At 40.8% G+C, this 15,000-nt stretch overlaps 2 protein-coding genes across 5 annotated transcripts in view; one reads left to right on the top strand and one right to left on the bottom strand.

Annotated features, from left to right (window-relative positions):
* Window positions 1-3,625: 3,625 nt before the first annotated feature.
* pgr (progesterone receptor) lies at window positions 3,626-10,187 on the top strand. Its single transcript, XM_060878751.1, has 8 exons — window positions 3,626-4,457; window positions 5,238-5,347; window positions 6,329-6,445; window positions 7,627-7,908; window positions 8,357-8,501; window positions 8,952-9,082; window positions 9,603-9,760; window positions 10,032-10,187. The coding sequence occupies exons 1-8, from the start codon at window positions 3,772-3,774 to the stop codon at window positions 10,185-10,187; spliced, it is 1,785 nt and encodes a 594-aa protein (XP_060734734.1). The 5' UTR covers window positions 3,626-3,771.
* The window catches only part of LOC132851757 (rho GTPase-activating protein 42-like), a 65,619-nt gene continuing 59,998 nt past the window's right edge, over window positions 9,380-15,000 (bottom strand). For 3 of the 4 annotated variants that reach the window (XM_060878747.1, XM_060878749.1, XM_060878750.1), the window contains 3 exons: window positions 14,444-14,500; window positions 14,231-14,310; window positions 9,380-11,957 (listed from right to left, as the gene is read on the bottom strand). In XM_060878747.1, coding sequence (XP_060734730.1) covers window positions 11,869-11,957; window positions 14,231-14,310; window positions 14,444-14,500 — 226 coding nt within the window. In that variant the 3' untranslated portion in view covers window positions 9,380-11,868. The remainder of the gene's footprint in view (window positions 11,958-14,230; window positions 14,311-14,443; window positions 14,501-15,000) is intronic. The other variant, XM_060878748.1, reaches the window with a different exon arrangement.

Below are 15,000 nucleotides of genomic sequence, written 5' to 3'. Positions count from 1 at the left end.
GTCAAAGTGACTGAATGCAAATGAAGGAAAGTAATTGTGGTAATTGTGTGTTTTTAAATGTGACTTTAACCAGTAGGTTGTGAGTCAGTGTGTGTTTTTATGTTCCGCCTGTGTGTGTGTGTGTGTGTGTGTGTGTGACTGCAGTGTGTCTGTGCTGCAGGTTCCTCAGTAATGGTAAAGGCTATGTGTGTGTGTGTGCATGTGCGTGCGTGTGTGCATGTGCTTGTGTGCGTGTGTGTCACTGTGACCTCGTAATTCTGCCTGATGACACACCTGAGCTCGAGCTCCAACAGAACACACTCCTCTTCCTGCTCCATCTTCATCTGCTCCTCATTTCTTCTCATCAATTCGTCATACAGCTTTTCTGTTTTTTATTCACTCCAGAATTATTGGCACCCTTTAGGAGAGCAGGCACAACTTTATATTACCTTTTATAACCAACTTTTTCAGCATTTCATATACAGTATTTTAGTATAAATATATTTTTTTCTCACAATCAGAAAATTATTGACACTTATTTCCCTTTAGTCATTTTAAATAAATAAATAACAGAACCTTTATTATCATTGCAATGTTAAAACATAAATCATTATAAATAATAGATAAGAATTAGTTTTATTATTAAAATCAAATGTGTTATATTAGAGAAATAATAATAATAAGTCTGGAAAAAAATAGACTTGTTTAGATTAAGTGTAAATGTCAGTGATGTGGCGATAAAAACAGACCCAAATGTGGGACGGCGTAAAAATAAACTGCTTTATTAAATAAAAACACAAAACAGGACCACAGACAAGACAAGAGACTCGACAGAGACGACAAGGATTCCGCGCCGCCATCGGACACGTGTCACGGCTAAATACACGTGACTATTAGACATAAGGAACAGGTGTGCAGAGGCAGGAGGAAGAGACAAGGGCAGGGCAGACACGTGACACAGAACATAAACAAACACACGTGGCCAAAAGTCCTGGCTGGATCCTGACAGTAAATATGAATAAAATCCAAATCCACTGTAATGAATATTGACAACATCATGAACTCTGCTGTGTACCAGGACTCCTGTTTGCCTCTGCCAGTAGGTTAGTGTTGTCACCTGTAATGTGAGGAGACGCTCCATCTTAAGGCTAAAATAAAGGAGATTAGTTTAGATCCTTTAGTCCTGGTCTATATCCTCATCATCATTCACCAAAACAGCCTCAGTGTTGTTACAGTAAGTATTCTGGAGTCTTTTTATTGTGTTGAAATGAAAACACAGGACATTCCCATGTGTTAAAGAGCAGAATATCACTCACTGTGTGTGGCTTTCAGTTTAGATACTTATATAAATATAAATTTTGAATATTCTATATTTATCAGGACAAAAATGAACACTACAATGAAGAATGAACACTGTGCTCACATACAAATCCACTTCAGCCAGTTGTCTAATATTCATTCGCTCCTGTAACATGATTTGTGAAAAAGAATTGAATCTTCTGCAGCTTTATTCCACATCCTGTAATAAATCACTCATTAGTCTGAGTCTCGAGGCTTCAGCCTCGTTGTCACGGTGATGAGCAACAGTGTGGAGAAGATGTGGGACAAAAAATAAAAAGGTACAAAAGAAATCCAGGGGTTCTTGGTCACCTTGACCCTCTCAGGTGAAGATTTGGATAAAAGAAGGAAAGTGTATTTGAAGCAGGTGAAATGTGCAGCATGATGAAGCTTAACGCTAAAAAAGTAAAGACGTGACCATGAACTCACGTGTGTTCTGGTGTGATAGACACGTCCAAGGCTGAGTGTACAAGTGCGTATGTCTAATATCTGTTAAATGATAGTGTGGTGAATGTTCTGAGGAAAAAAACAAACAGAAGTTCTGAGGTCTGTGTCTCTGCAACCCAGGAGGAGAATCAGAGCGAGAGAGAAAAGACAACAAAACTAATCCTACTTAAAGATTTGTTTTTTAAAATACAATTTTAAAGTAATTAGAAACTGATTTAAGATTTCAGTTTTGGAAAATGTTTTAATATCTTTTTTTAATCAAAGTCGTTTCTTTCTTTCGGTGTGTGAGGAAATAAATCCACTTCCTCTTACAGCATTAAACACACAAATTAGATGAAGATGTGGAGCGGAAACTTCATCAGTAAACTGGGTGAAGTAGATTCGTCCTTGAGCTCCACACCAGTCACCTGGTTACAACACACACACACACACACACACACACACACACACACACACACACACACACACTTCACATTATATAAATTTAGAACAGTAAAGTGGATTCAAATTAGAACATTATTTCACAAATGTATGTGCACCCTGACCATCCCAGCCATATGTGTTTCTTCATTAATTAAACTGGTTGAACACACACACAGTTGAACACATACACACAGTTGGACACACAATTTAACACACACAGTTGTACACACACACGTTTGGACACATACACACAGTTGGACTCACGATTTAACACACACAGTTGTACACACACATGTTTGAACACACACAGTTGTACACACACACGTTTGAACACACACAGTTGGACACATACACACAGTTGGACACGTACACACATTTGGACACATACACTCATTTGGACACATACACACATTTGGACACATACACTCATTTGGACACATACACTCATTTGGACACACACACAGTTGGACACATACACACAGTTGGACACACAATTTAACACACACAGTTGTACACACACACGTTTGAACACACACAGTTGGACACATACACACAGTTGGACACATACACTCATTTGGACACATACACACAGTTGGACACACAATTTAACACACACAGTTGTACACACACACGTTTGAACACACACAGTTGAACACACACACAGTTAAACACACACACACAGTTGAACACACGCAGTTGAACACACACAGTTGAACACACACACACAGTTGAACACACACACGTAGTTGAACACACACACGCAGTTGAACACACACACGCAGTTGAACACACACACGCAGTTGAACACACACACAGTTGAACACACACATAGTTGTATTTGTGTAAATTAACTATTTTTTGAAGAAATAAACAAAAACTAAACCCAACCCTATGATAGTGTGATTTGTGGAGGATGTGTGATGGTGGAGGAGAAATGGGACGTCCTACTGACTCACACACCTGCTCTGTGCTTTCAGGAGCTTCTTTCTTCCCCTTTGGAAGATCTCAGGAAGAGTTTCTGTCTGAACTCCTTGGATTTGTTCAGTTAGGATTCGACAGAATGATTTCTTCATGTGGAAACTGGACTTCAGATATAAGTTTGGGAAATTCTGATTCTGTCGAAGAGGGAAAGTGTGTGTTTGTGTAAGACCTGTACTGTCTTCTGCTGGAGACAAGCTGTCTGTCCTTATTTCAGCTATTCTTTAATAATAATAATAATAATAATAATAATAATAATAATAATAATAATAATAAATCCATAAAATATAATATAGTATATAAAGTACTTTAAATGTCATTTAAAGAAATAAAGTACCGTTTCTAATTTGTGTATTTTGGTGTCAGTATTTAATGTTATTTAAAGCTAAAGAGCTTTAGTTTTGAGAGACCGACTGTGAAGTCACTTTGTGCGTAAAGTCTGTGCTACACCTAACTTTCACCACAAGGAGGGAGTTTGTTTTTTTGGGAAGGTCCTTCTTCGAGTCTGGACGGTGCACGAGCACAGGATCGGGGGAACCGAGCGCTTTAACTGTTCCTGAACAACTCTGGGAAAGAAGGAGCGTTAATCAGATAAGCAGCGGCTACATGGAGACTGTGAACAGCACGATGACAGATTCGTCAGACAACCGCAGGGTGACTGATGTGATGGAGAAGTACACGGAGGTGAGCTTTGGCCAGGTAAAGAACACACTGCCCTGCCTTGTGCGTAATTTCGCAGACGTTGATCCGCTGGCCGGAGATTTTACCGTCAGTGCGAGCCAGGACCGCACCGAGGACTTTCTGAAACTCAAACCGGGGCCGTGGGAGGACATCACGGACAAAGCTTTCCCACTCAATGAGAACACGAACTTAGGAATCTCCAGCACAGACGCGTGTAAGTTTATTAAAGACGAGCGGGAACCGGCGCTGATCTCTGCGCCTCCGCGCGCCGCCTTCGATATACCGCAGAGTATCGACTCGCTGGATGTGTCCCCTTCTTCCCTCGCCCCGGTTCAGACGCTGATGGACTCCAGTGCAGGGCATCTGATGGATATTCCTCAGCCGGGAGCGTTAGTGTCTCTGCCCCAGATGAAGCTCGAGGCAGCCGCTGCGCTCGGCTATGACTCTGCGGGAGCGTGTAAGAGTGAGATGGGAAAATGGGACCCACACCTGTGGTTCTCCGCCGCGCTGGCTGAGGAGCGACCAGGGCACATGGGCTTCTCACCTCCGGATGGCTTCCACAGCTCGGGCTTCATCCAGCGCTCTCCGGCGGTGTTCAGCGCCTTCCCAGGGTGAGTGTGACGCACAGACCGCGTCTTTACGCACCAAGTTATAAACCTACAAAAACCTATTATAAAGACAGAGAAGCTTCAGATTTAACCACTGCACCTTAGAGAACACTCAAAAGCTGAACGCTTTAAAATAAGTATTGGCACCCTTGTGTAATACTGGGTTCTAACTCGTCATTTGGCTTACAGAACCCCCGTCATGCGCAGAACAAACCCAACACACCTGATTGAACTAATCAGCTAATCGTGTAATTTACACACTTCATGTCTGATAGACAGAAAAGACACTAACATAAGAAGTAACATCTCTCACTTTTTCCTGCCCAGACTTTCCACTATTACTATTACTAGAACTATTATTTCTTTCTCAGATCACTTTTGTTGCTCAACTTATTTATAAGTGTAAAAGCTGATAAAGTAAAAGTGCTGAACACAGTGGAATAATTCACAAACTGTCCTGAAATGAAATGTGACATTGTTCTGAACATTTATTGATTCTGATGTTAAATATCCTCAATTCTCACTTTTGATAATTTTCCAAGCCAGACTTCTTTTTATTTATTTATTTATTTATTTATTTATTTATTTACATTTTATGCTTTATAACTCTTTTTTTCTAAACCCTCAGTGTTTAACAGACAGATGCGGTGCAGAATGTCTCTAAAGAACATAGTCATAAATTTGCTGCTTGTTTTGGTTGAACTGCTGGTGCCACATTGACCTCTGACCTCTGGATTAAAGTGTGTGTAATCTGTGTGTAATCTGTGTGTAATCTATGTGTAGTGCACATACACAGAGAGTGTGTGTGATATGTGGAGACGAGGCTTCTGGCTGCCACTACGGAGTTTTGACATGTGGAAGCTGCAAGGTGTTCTTCAAGAGAGCTGTGGAAGGTAAGACCAGGGGCGAGTGTGTGTGTGTGTGTGTGTGTGTGTGTGTGTGTGTGTGTGCGTGTGTGTGTGCGTGTGTGTGTGCGTGTGTGTGTGCGTGTGTGTGTGCGTGTTGGTGTGTTGAGGGTTGAGAAAATGAGATGATAAGAAAACTAATGACACGTCAATGACATCCAGAGGTGTTGCGATAATTAAAATAAAAACAGAAACATTTATAATTAACATTCATTTACACCAGACTCCCTTACATTTGATCTCGTTTTATACAACTGAGCATTAAGGGCCTTGCTCAGGGGCCCCAGCGACAGCAGCATTTTGGACATGGGATTCAAACTTACAACCTTCCATTTGGTAGTCCAGCACCTTAACCACTAGGCTTAACTACATCCCCACACCATTGTTAAATGTCTATTGTTAAAAGCTCTACACAAATAAAAAAATAAAACTGAAATAAATATAATTTAATAATTATTGCACTTTTTTAATTGTAGAACTTTGAGCATCTCTGCAATCCTGAGCAGATAATTAGACCTTTTTTACAATTCCTAAACTGTATCGGATCCTACTGAGGTCATAAAATCCATGTTGTGTTGTTAATGTTGTGTAAGCGGTGCAGCAGTGATGTTTCAGCCCTTTGACTCATCTGTACCCGAGTCTCGCTCAGTTCCTCGTCTATCACACGTGCCAGCGCTCACCATGTTCTTTTCCACACTTGTTATTCTCTGTATCTTCTAAAGACAGATATCTAAGAGCCACAATGTCTGACCATGACCATGTCACTCTGTTCTCTCAGCCTCAGCTCGAACACACTCCTCTCTCTCTCTCTCTCTCTAATCTTCTAATCCTCATCTGTCCTGATCTTTCAGATCTTTATTGCTCACTGAATTGTGATTTTAAAAGGACATAGTTACTTTTATGTTTTGGCACACACAGCATACAGAGAGTAAAGTTCTGGGCATTAATGATGGTTTCTCTCTTGTGAAGGCCATCATAACTATCTGTGTGCCGGGCGGAATGACTGCATTGTGGATAAGATCAGGAGGAAAAACTGTCCTGCATGTCGTCTCAGAAAATGCTACCAGGCCGGGATGATGCTCGGAGGTAACTGTTCCATATCTGAACACAGTGTGCTCCTGGTAACCTCCTTGTCAAATATTAGCTGTCTGTAACATCAAAAGGACTAAATGTACTTTACTATTGGAGAAATTACTAAATGAATTTTTTTTTTTACAGAGAGCAAACACGAGCTAAATTGCAAAACTCGATTGGACGTAAAAACACAACATCTAATGTTTGACTCTGTGGTTAAATTGTGGTTAAACAAGATCTGAATGTTCTTTTCCTGGTTGTTTAGTGAGAACCAGTATAACTGGTGGTTCTGGTTCCCGTCTTAAACCAACGTCAGTTTTACTTTACTAAATATTCTTTTAGATTTTTTACAAACTCTTTAAAAAGAAATAAAGGTTTTTCAGTGCATTAGCATTAATATGACATAAGAATAAATACACCAGTTCCTGGAAGAACTCCAAGGTTGTCAGAGATAATAAACACACCATCAGGGACATCCTTCAGAACAACATAAAACCATGAGAACCGTGATGTAGAGGAGAACTTCCAGTGAGGAGATTGAGGGATTATTCACAAGAAAGGTCAACACGACGCTACCACCACCAGGCTTCTCTGTTCAAATTTCCAGGAACAGGTTTATTGATATTGAGGTCACATGACCTTTAAAAAAAACTCCAATCGACTCCATTTAACAATATTATTGTATTACTGATGGAAACTGAACTGGAGTTAATTTAGTTTTATTTTTTACAGTAATGAGGGTTAAAGGTTTTGTCTGTAAAACATATTGATTTCTCCACTGCTTCAGTTTTGTACTATTTTCAAGACCCAATAAAGTCCATCTGATTTCCAGACTGTAACATTACACAATGTGGAAAAGTTCAAGGCGGTGAAACGCAAACCAAGTTATGAAATGTTGGTTTCTTCTTTACAGCATCAGACGGTTTTGTCTGTTTTTATCCACACAGAAAGTTCAGGTGCTTGTTCAGTCTCTGGTTATTTGGAGACGGGTCTCCTGCAGCTCTTTGGAGACACTGAAAGCACTTTTGTACATTGTTCTGGATGAGCAGCTTCCTCACTCCACACATATAAATGTTTAAAACCCATGGTGTAAAAAAGTCCTTGAGGAACCTAAGAATGGTTCTTCTATAGCATTGTTATATTTTGCATGAATATGAATTTCTTACGTGTGTGTGTGTGTGTGTGTGTCACAGGCCGTAAGTTGAAGAGATTTGGTGTTCTGAAGGCCATGGGCGTTGGACCGTCCCTGATGTTTCAGGGCCATGCTTTGGCCTCCATGTCATGTGTTCCTGGGATCCAAGACCTGCAGTTTTCTCCCCAGTTTGTAAACATCCTTGAGAACATTGAACCCGAGATGGTCTACTCCGGCTCTGATAACTCCCAACCTGAAACGCCACATCTGCTCCTGAACAGCCTGAACAGACTGTGTGAGAGACAGCTGCTGTGGATCGTCCGCTGGTCCAAGGCTTTACCAGGTTCGGTGACCTCTGTTCCTCTCAGAAACACACACTGTTCCAGAGGAAGGTTCACCATAGAGGTTTACACTGATTTTACTGTGTGTTTTTGTGTGATGAAGCTTGGTGGAGTTAATGATTTAAGATTTGTTGTGAAATAAAGAAGAAAATCCAGAATCAAAACAAGAACTGTCAGTAAAATTCTCATACATGAAACCATTTAATGTTAACAGCAGACAATAAGACAGAAATCCATCTGTTTTAAGGTTCAGATCAGAACGTCGAGTGTCATACTGAGGTCATCTGATCACGATAGTAGACGACTTCCAGCAGCATTCATCACTGATGCAGATAATAAAGCAATGAGATTCTACAAGTGCAGGAGACTTAGTTAGATGTTACAGGAAGAGACTCGTGAAGAAACATCTTACACAGAGATTAACTTTATGCTCAACATTTTATTTGAAAGGTTTCCGCAATTTACACATCAATGATCAGATGACACTGATCCAGTACTCCTGGATGAACCTGCTGGTGTTCTCTCTGGGCTGGAGAACCTTCCAGAACGTCTCCCCTGACTTCATGTACTTTGCTCCTGACCTCATCCTCAGTCAGTAAGTTCACTAAACAAACCTGATCCCCTGATGTTAATGTGATGTGGTTCTGTGTTACACTAAAGACCTGACAAATAGAAAGAACAACTCAGTGTGTTGTGTTCAGGTGTGTGTGTGTGTGTGTGTGTGTGTGTGTTTTATGTAATTTAAAGTGAACATGAGCTCATTTAAAATAGTCACATGCTTCATTAATCAGGATTATAATTGTGTTTTTAGTTTTGTTTCATACTGAATTGAATATTCAATGATAGAGATTTAAGCACTTATGTACGTCGCTCTAAGTTAAGGGCGTCTGCCAAATGCTGTAAATGTAAATTTATTTCTAGAAAATTATTTTATTTCCCAGATATTTGCTCAAGAAATCTGTGAGCTTCAGATTATTGTGTGTTTGTGACAGAACAAAATCACAAAGTCTTCCTCTAAGCATCTCTGATCTTCTCCGATCTTTAGCGACCATCTGAGGGCTACTCCGATCTACGACCTGTGCCTGGCCATGCAGGTGATCCCTCAGGAGTTTGCAAAGCTGCAGGTCACCAGAGACGAGTTTCTGTGCATGAAGGCACTGATGCTTCTCAACACCGGTATGGAACAAAAAATAACAGACTGGGAGTCTTAATAAGCCTGGTCTGATCTCACCTCTGAGACTGACCTACTTTTCTGTCCAAAACATTAACACAATGTACCGCTGTGAGACGTCAGAGCTGACAGGAGACACAGATAAGACGATTCACTGCTGTGTCACAAGAACATCGTGAATCTCTCTGTCTTCTGTTCATAATGAGACAGTGTCATCAGTGTGTTGGTTCTTTATCACACTTCTGTCTTCAATATAAAATGCAGTCTTATTTGTATAGAAACACACCTGAAATATTCATATATATATATATAATATGTATTTAATGAATTGAGAAAATCTTTACTGTAAAACGTCACTTTAACAAAGCTGCAGTTTAAGTCCAAAGATCTGTAAACATCAGCAGGTCCTTCAGCTGTTATTCCAAAATAATGCAAACCTTCTAGCATCTTCTGACCAATCCCAGTCCTGACCTCCTGACCATATAAATAAAGGAACATTATATTGATGCTTTGTGTTTTTTACAGTTCCTTTAGAGGGTTTAAAGAGTCAGAGTCAGTTTGATGAGATGAGACAGCACTACATCAGAGAGCTGAGTAAAGCCGTCCAGATGAAGGAGAAAGATGTGGTGGGAAGTTCGCAGCGTTTCTACCACCTCACCAAACTCATGGACTCCATGCATGAGGTGCACACGTCACTTCACGTCACGACGTCTGAACAGAATAATTTAGAACTAGAACTAGCAATAAAAATGAATAAATATGGTTCTCTATAAATAAAGGGAAAGTGAACTTTAGGTTTTTTTGAAAATAAATGACTTTGATTATAGATTAACTCTTTATATGTGGCCTTATATACACACACCACACACCACACACACACACACACACACATTATGTTGCTGCTGTATGTGTGATAACGTGCTGAAGTTTGCGTCACTCTTGTTTTGTGAGCAGATAGTGAAGAAGGTCAACCTGTACTGCCTCAGTACCTTCATCCAGGCCGACGCCATGAAGGTGGAGTTTCCTGAGATGATGTCGGAGGTGATCGCGTCACAGTTGCCAAAGGTTCTGGCCGGCATGGTCAGGCCCCTCCTCTTTCATGGGAAATAATGTCATGACAACAGAGTGAACTGAGGGATACGGACGAGTGCCTTTCTGTCTTTAGTGACGTGATCTGGGAGAAAGTTGTGTTATGGTTCCATCACTGCTTCTGTTTTGATGTGTATTTAGAAATAAAGATAAAACGTTCACATTTTCTGTAACGTCTGTCTGAGAAACATCTCAGTCCTTCAGAATGATTACACGATTAAATTTATGACTAAAACCCGCCTTATTCACGACACTACAGTTCTAATGGCTTCTTAAAGAAGGACTCCATCCCTGCAGGAGTAAGAAGGAACATCTCCAGCTCTGAACCGTCTCCTGTGTCTCTGCTGCAGGCTTTAACGTGATCTTTTTAAATTAAATAGCTTTTCTGTGTACTTTAATATGGTCAGGATTACAGAATAAACCTCATGGACTGTGAATCTGTGGCACGTCATTAAAGAGTTAATGTAAGACTGTCGTTTCCGGGCTCTGACCTCAGCGGACCTGCTGACGAGGGAGGATCATTCCGGCATCATCAGTCAAGGTCGAGTCGTATTCTTACGCATGTAAATGGAAAAGAACACGGAGATCCTGGCGCCGGCCTGCTCCGTCTTCCTCCTCCCAGAATCCTGGAGCTGTAAATGTCTGTTGTTTCTTTTTGTTGCATGTTGTTCCCAGTTATTAGGACTGTACAACTTAATGATGTAGAAATGTACTGACAGTAAAACATTCACATTTGTGAAAAATCAAACTAAAAATATCTAAAACAGTGATACAACTTTCTTCAGTTCAGTCAATTCAGTTACAGCAGGACACCAGACTACACAACACATGACTACACAACACATGACTACACGACACCCGACTACGCGACACATGACTACACGACACGACTACGCGACACCCGACTACGCGACACCCGACTACGCGACACCCGACTACGCGACACCCGACTACGCGACACATGACTACGCGACACATGACTACGCGACACATGACTACGCGACACATGACTATGCGACACATTACGCGACACATGACTACGCGACACCTGATTAAAGAGTGTGTGAACAATGACGACTACGTTCTTCTTTTACATTTAACAACATTTAAGAACATGAAGGAAAGAACAGAATGGATTCTTACACAGTTCTCTCTAAAATACACAATAACTACAAACACAAATCAGACTGTAAAAAAACATAATTAAACAATTTCATACTACATTCACACCTTTATATAATTACTGTGTGTATGTGTGTAAATGTGTGTGTACGTGTGTATATGTTTGTGTACATGTGTGTGTTCGTGTGTGTGTGATGTTAACTAAGTGAGACGAGAGGAAGATTTCCAGTGTAAGATGGCAGTAATTCTAGACTAATGAGCAGCTCGAGTGGTCAGACGTTCATTACAGAGTAAAAAGATAAAAAAGTGATAGAGCTAAATAAAAGGTTCCAAACTTTATAATGCTTTAAGAGCTTTATGCTAAAACAATCATGATGCTGAAGATGACTGCGTGTGTGTGTGCGTGTGTGTGTGTGTGTGTGTGCGGTATATTTATATATTTATGTCTTTAACTGTATTCTGTGTATAAACCATGGACAGGACATACACCAACACGCCCACACACACGCACACACAAACACCAACACACACACACACACACACCATCAGGACAGGCTGGATGACGTCTCCGTGTGTGGGCTCAGAGGAAAACCACATAGTTTTTTGGAACCAGTCCTGTTTTGCCCTTGTACGTTGCCTGAAGCCAGCCGGGTTCCACTGAAGGGTTCACTGCAGAACACACAGTACCAGAGTTAATGAGAGCCGAGGTGTGGCCACTGTGGGCCGTGATGCAGCAGTGTAACTGGAAAATCCTGAGTTACTAAAGTGTTAATGCTAAACTACAGTGGATCAGGTTCAAGAAAAACACAAAACAAAAAAGACAATAAAAAAAATACAGTTCAGAAACGGTTAAAAAAATTAACGTGAAAATCAAATGCCTTTATCTTCATTTTATAATTATTTAATTTACTCTCTAGTTAAATAATGAAACACTATATAATTGAGACACAGCACGCTGAGAGACTCCTCCCCCAAACGCTCTCATCACTTCCTGTCCTTCCCTAAAATCATTCTGATTATTTTTTGCTTGTTTTGTATATGATGCTGTCATTTCTACGGTGGCTGAGAAGTGCAAAACACATTAACAAATCCAAAAACACAACGACATTTCAGACAACCCGGAAGAGGTTGGTATAGTTTGTGATTGGAACACGTACCGATCATTGGACAAGACACCTGTCACTCAAAGTATACATGAAGTTCAACAGTCTGCCGCAGGGAAAAGTTGGAATGGATTACTGTGGATTAATTCTGTTATTTTCTTATATTTAAACGGAGAACTTTACACATTACACATAAGATTCCATACCTGTATATCTTGAGTGACAGGTGTCTTGTCCAATGATCGGTGTGTTTTCGGATTTGTTCATGTGTTGTGCACTTCTCGGCCACCGTAAATTTCACACTCAAAAGGAAAAAGTTCTGGGTTTCATTTTTTTACATCACAAAAACCTGCCATTTTAACAGTGTGTGTGTGTGTGTGTGTGTGTGTGTGTGTGTGTGTGAGTGATGACTCTATAATGAGTCCAAATGGTGTTTTTGTTTAAAACATATAAAACTGATCTGTTAAATCTGCAGCAGTGGAAAAAAGCATTCCGTCCCTCGTTCTCCAGCGAGAGCCGATCAGTCATCAGCTTTTACGAGACTGTGATGAACTTTTGGCTGCTGAACCTGAACACGTCTGGAGCGCTCTCTCAGGATGGGAACATGATCATCCTGTGCTGAAGAGAAAGGACCTGAGCTCTAGTGCACAGACACAATGAGAGTTAATGCTGGATGAAAGAAGCAGCCGGAGCGCTACGTTCTCTTAGATTATTACCCATAAAGCTTTCAAAAGAACTTCACCATGAAATCTCTGCACAACAAGCCTCTGACTCACACTGCACTCACACTAATGTCTCGCTAATCCAAACCAGCCCTCAAACACCACATTAACCTCCTCCAGCATCTGCAGCACACAAGCTCACAGCAACATCTCCTAACGACAGTGTTAACGTTAACGCTCATGTTAATCTTTATGTTAATGCTCAGAATTCTCAGCAGTCAGTGCTAACGTTAGCGTTAGTATGTCGAGCCGTGCTGGCAGAGGAGGAGCAGAGATGTGATGGAGCTTTCCAGCACAAGGTTATGGTGACCTACACAAATACTCTGGTGCCACGCCAAGTTATTTTGGAGAAACTACATGCAAGTACCAAATCCCAGAAGCTGAAAGGAGTCCAGAACAACAGCACACAGGTTTGTGTGAACAGAGACAGAGTGTTTAAATAAAGTTAAAGTGTGACTGTGACATCCTGTGACATCCTGTGACATTCTGTGACATTTACATTCCTTCGGTTTATATAAAGTCCTGTACTGGATATTAATCATTTCTTCTCATGACAACAACAAAGTCTAGAGATCAAATACAGAACATTTCCGTGTCAACCGAGACGTTCAGTCTGATCTTCTCATGGGTTAGACTTGTAACTCTGATGAGATCAACACCTGCTGAGTTTGATGTCTTTCTGTACATCACATTTTAAAGCGCATGCAGTGACCCAGAAGATCAGGAGCTCACAGTCATATGACATCTACTCCGTTTCTCACTCACACACATCTCTGTTTATCCCTCAGTTAGAATACGACATCACAGCAATATGGAATATGTTCACTTCAATCAGCATAAACACTGCAGCTAGATGTTCAGTCTATAACATGTCTAACACTGCAGCTCCCTGATCCGAGCATGTCTGAACACATGGTCCTTCATGTTAGCTGGCTAGCTTTGGTGCTAACAAACACGTTTTCATGGAGATGGTCATGTTTTTTTCTCCACTTTCTATCTCAAACATGCCGAGCGAATCGTTCTGATGTCAGAGTTTAAATTCTTTTGGTGAAGCAGATAACACATAATAAATGAACACATGGTGTTCAGTGTGTTGCTGGTGTAGTTTGTGACTCACCGTTAGAGAAGTGCGCCCCCTGGGGGAAACTCAGCTCGTTGCTATGCTCTGCCTCACAGGAATATATCGCTTTTGCATCTCTGAAGATAAAAACTAAATACAGTGAGACACTACAGCAGCACAGAGCCCACAGTCACGTGAACATTTCCACGTGAAAATCATCTGCTTTCCAATAATTTGGATTATTTCAGTAATAATGCTGTAAAGTCGTACCGGCCAGTAGGTGTCGACACTGAGGGACTTTCAAACATCAGTGCTCTTGCTGCCACTCTAATAAACACACAGTTAATTAATAATCTGTAATTAATTACCACGTTACACACGTGAACGAACATTAAAATAAACAATCAGGTGTTGATTAATTCTCTAGAACAGCAGCTCTGACAGTAGAGCAGCTGAACATGGTTTCTATAGCAACAGGTCATTCACAGGGACGTTTGTGTATGAAGTGGTGAGTCTCCAGTGACAGTTTTACACATCTGTGCAGTTTCACACACACACACACACACACACGCACCACACACACACAGACACGGACACACACACAAAGACAGACATACACACACAGACACACACACACAAAGACAGACATACACACACACAAAGACACACACATATGCGCGCACACACACACTCACACACACAGGCAAAAACACACACAGATACAGACACACACACACACAAACACCACTCATAGATTTTATTTTTTGTCTTTTTCTTATTTTGTTCATCTTATCATTTGTTCTCTGTTCAGGTTTTATTTGTTGCAC

Source organism: Tachysurus vachellii, chromosome 9 (assembly GCF_030014155.1).
Source record: "Tachysurus vachellii isolate PV-2020 chromosome 9, HZAU_Pvac_v1, whole genome shotgun sequence".
In the NCBI taxonomy this organism is placed as follows: Eukaryota; Metazoa; Chordata; class Actinopteri; order Siluriformes; family Bagridae; genus Tachysurus; species Tachysurus vachellii.
Note: the sequence above shows the minus strand (reverse complement) of the source record. Positions and strands in the feature narration are given on the sequence as shown.

Coding starts and splice junctions, on each gene's coding strand:
- pgr (XM_060878751.1), top strand. CDS start 3,772: ATGGAGACTGTGAACAGCACGATGACAGATTCGTCAGACAACCGCAGG. Junction 5,348..6,328: donor CTTCAAGAGAGCTGTGGAAG/GTAAGACCAGGG, acceptor TCTCTTGTGAAG/GCCATCATAACTATCTGTGT. Junction 7,909..8,356: donor CTGGTCCAAGGCTTTACCAG/GTTCGGTGACCT, acceptor TTTATTTGAAAG/GTTTCCGCAATTTACACATC.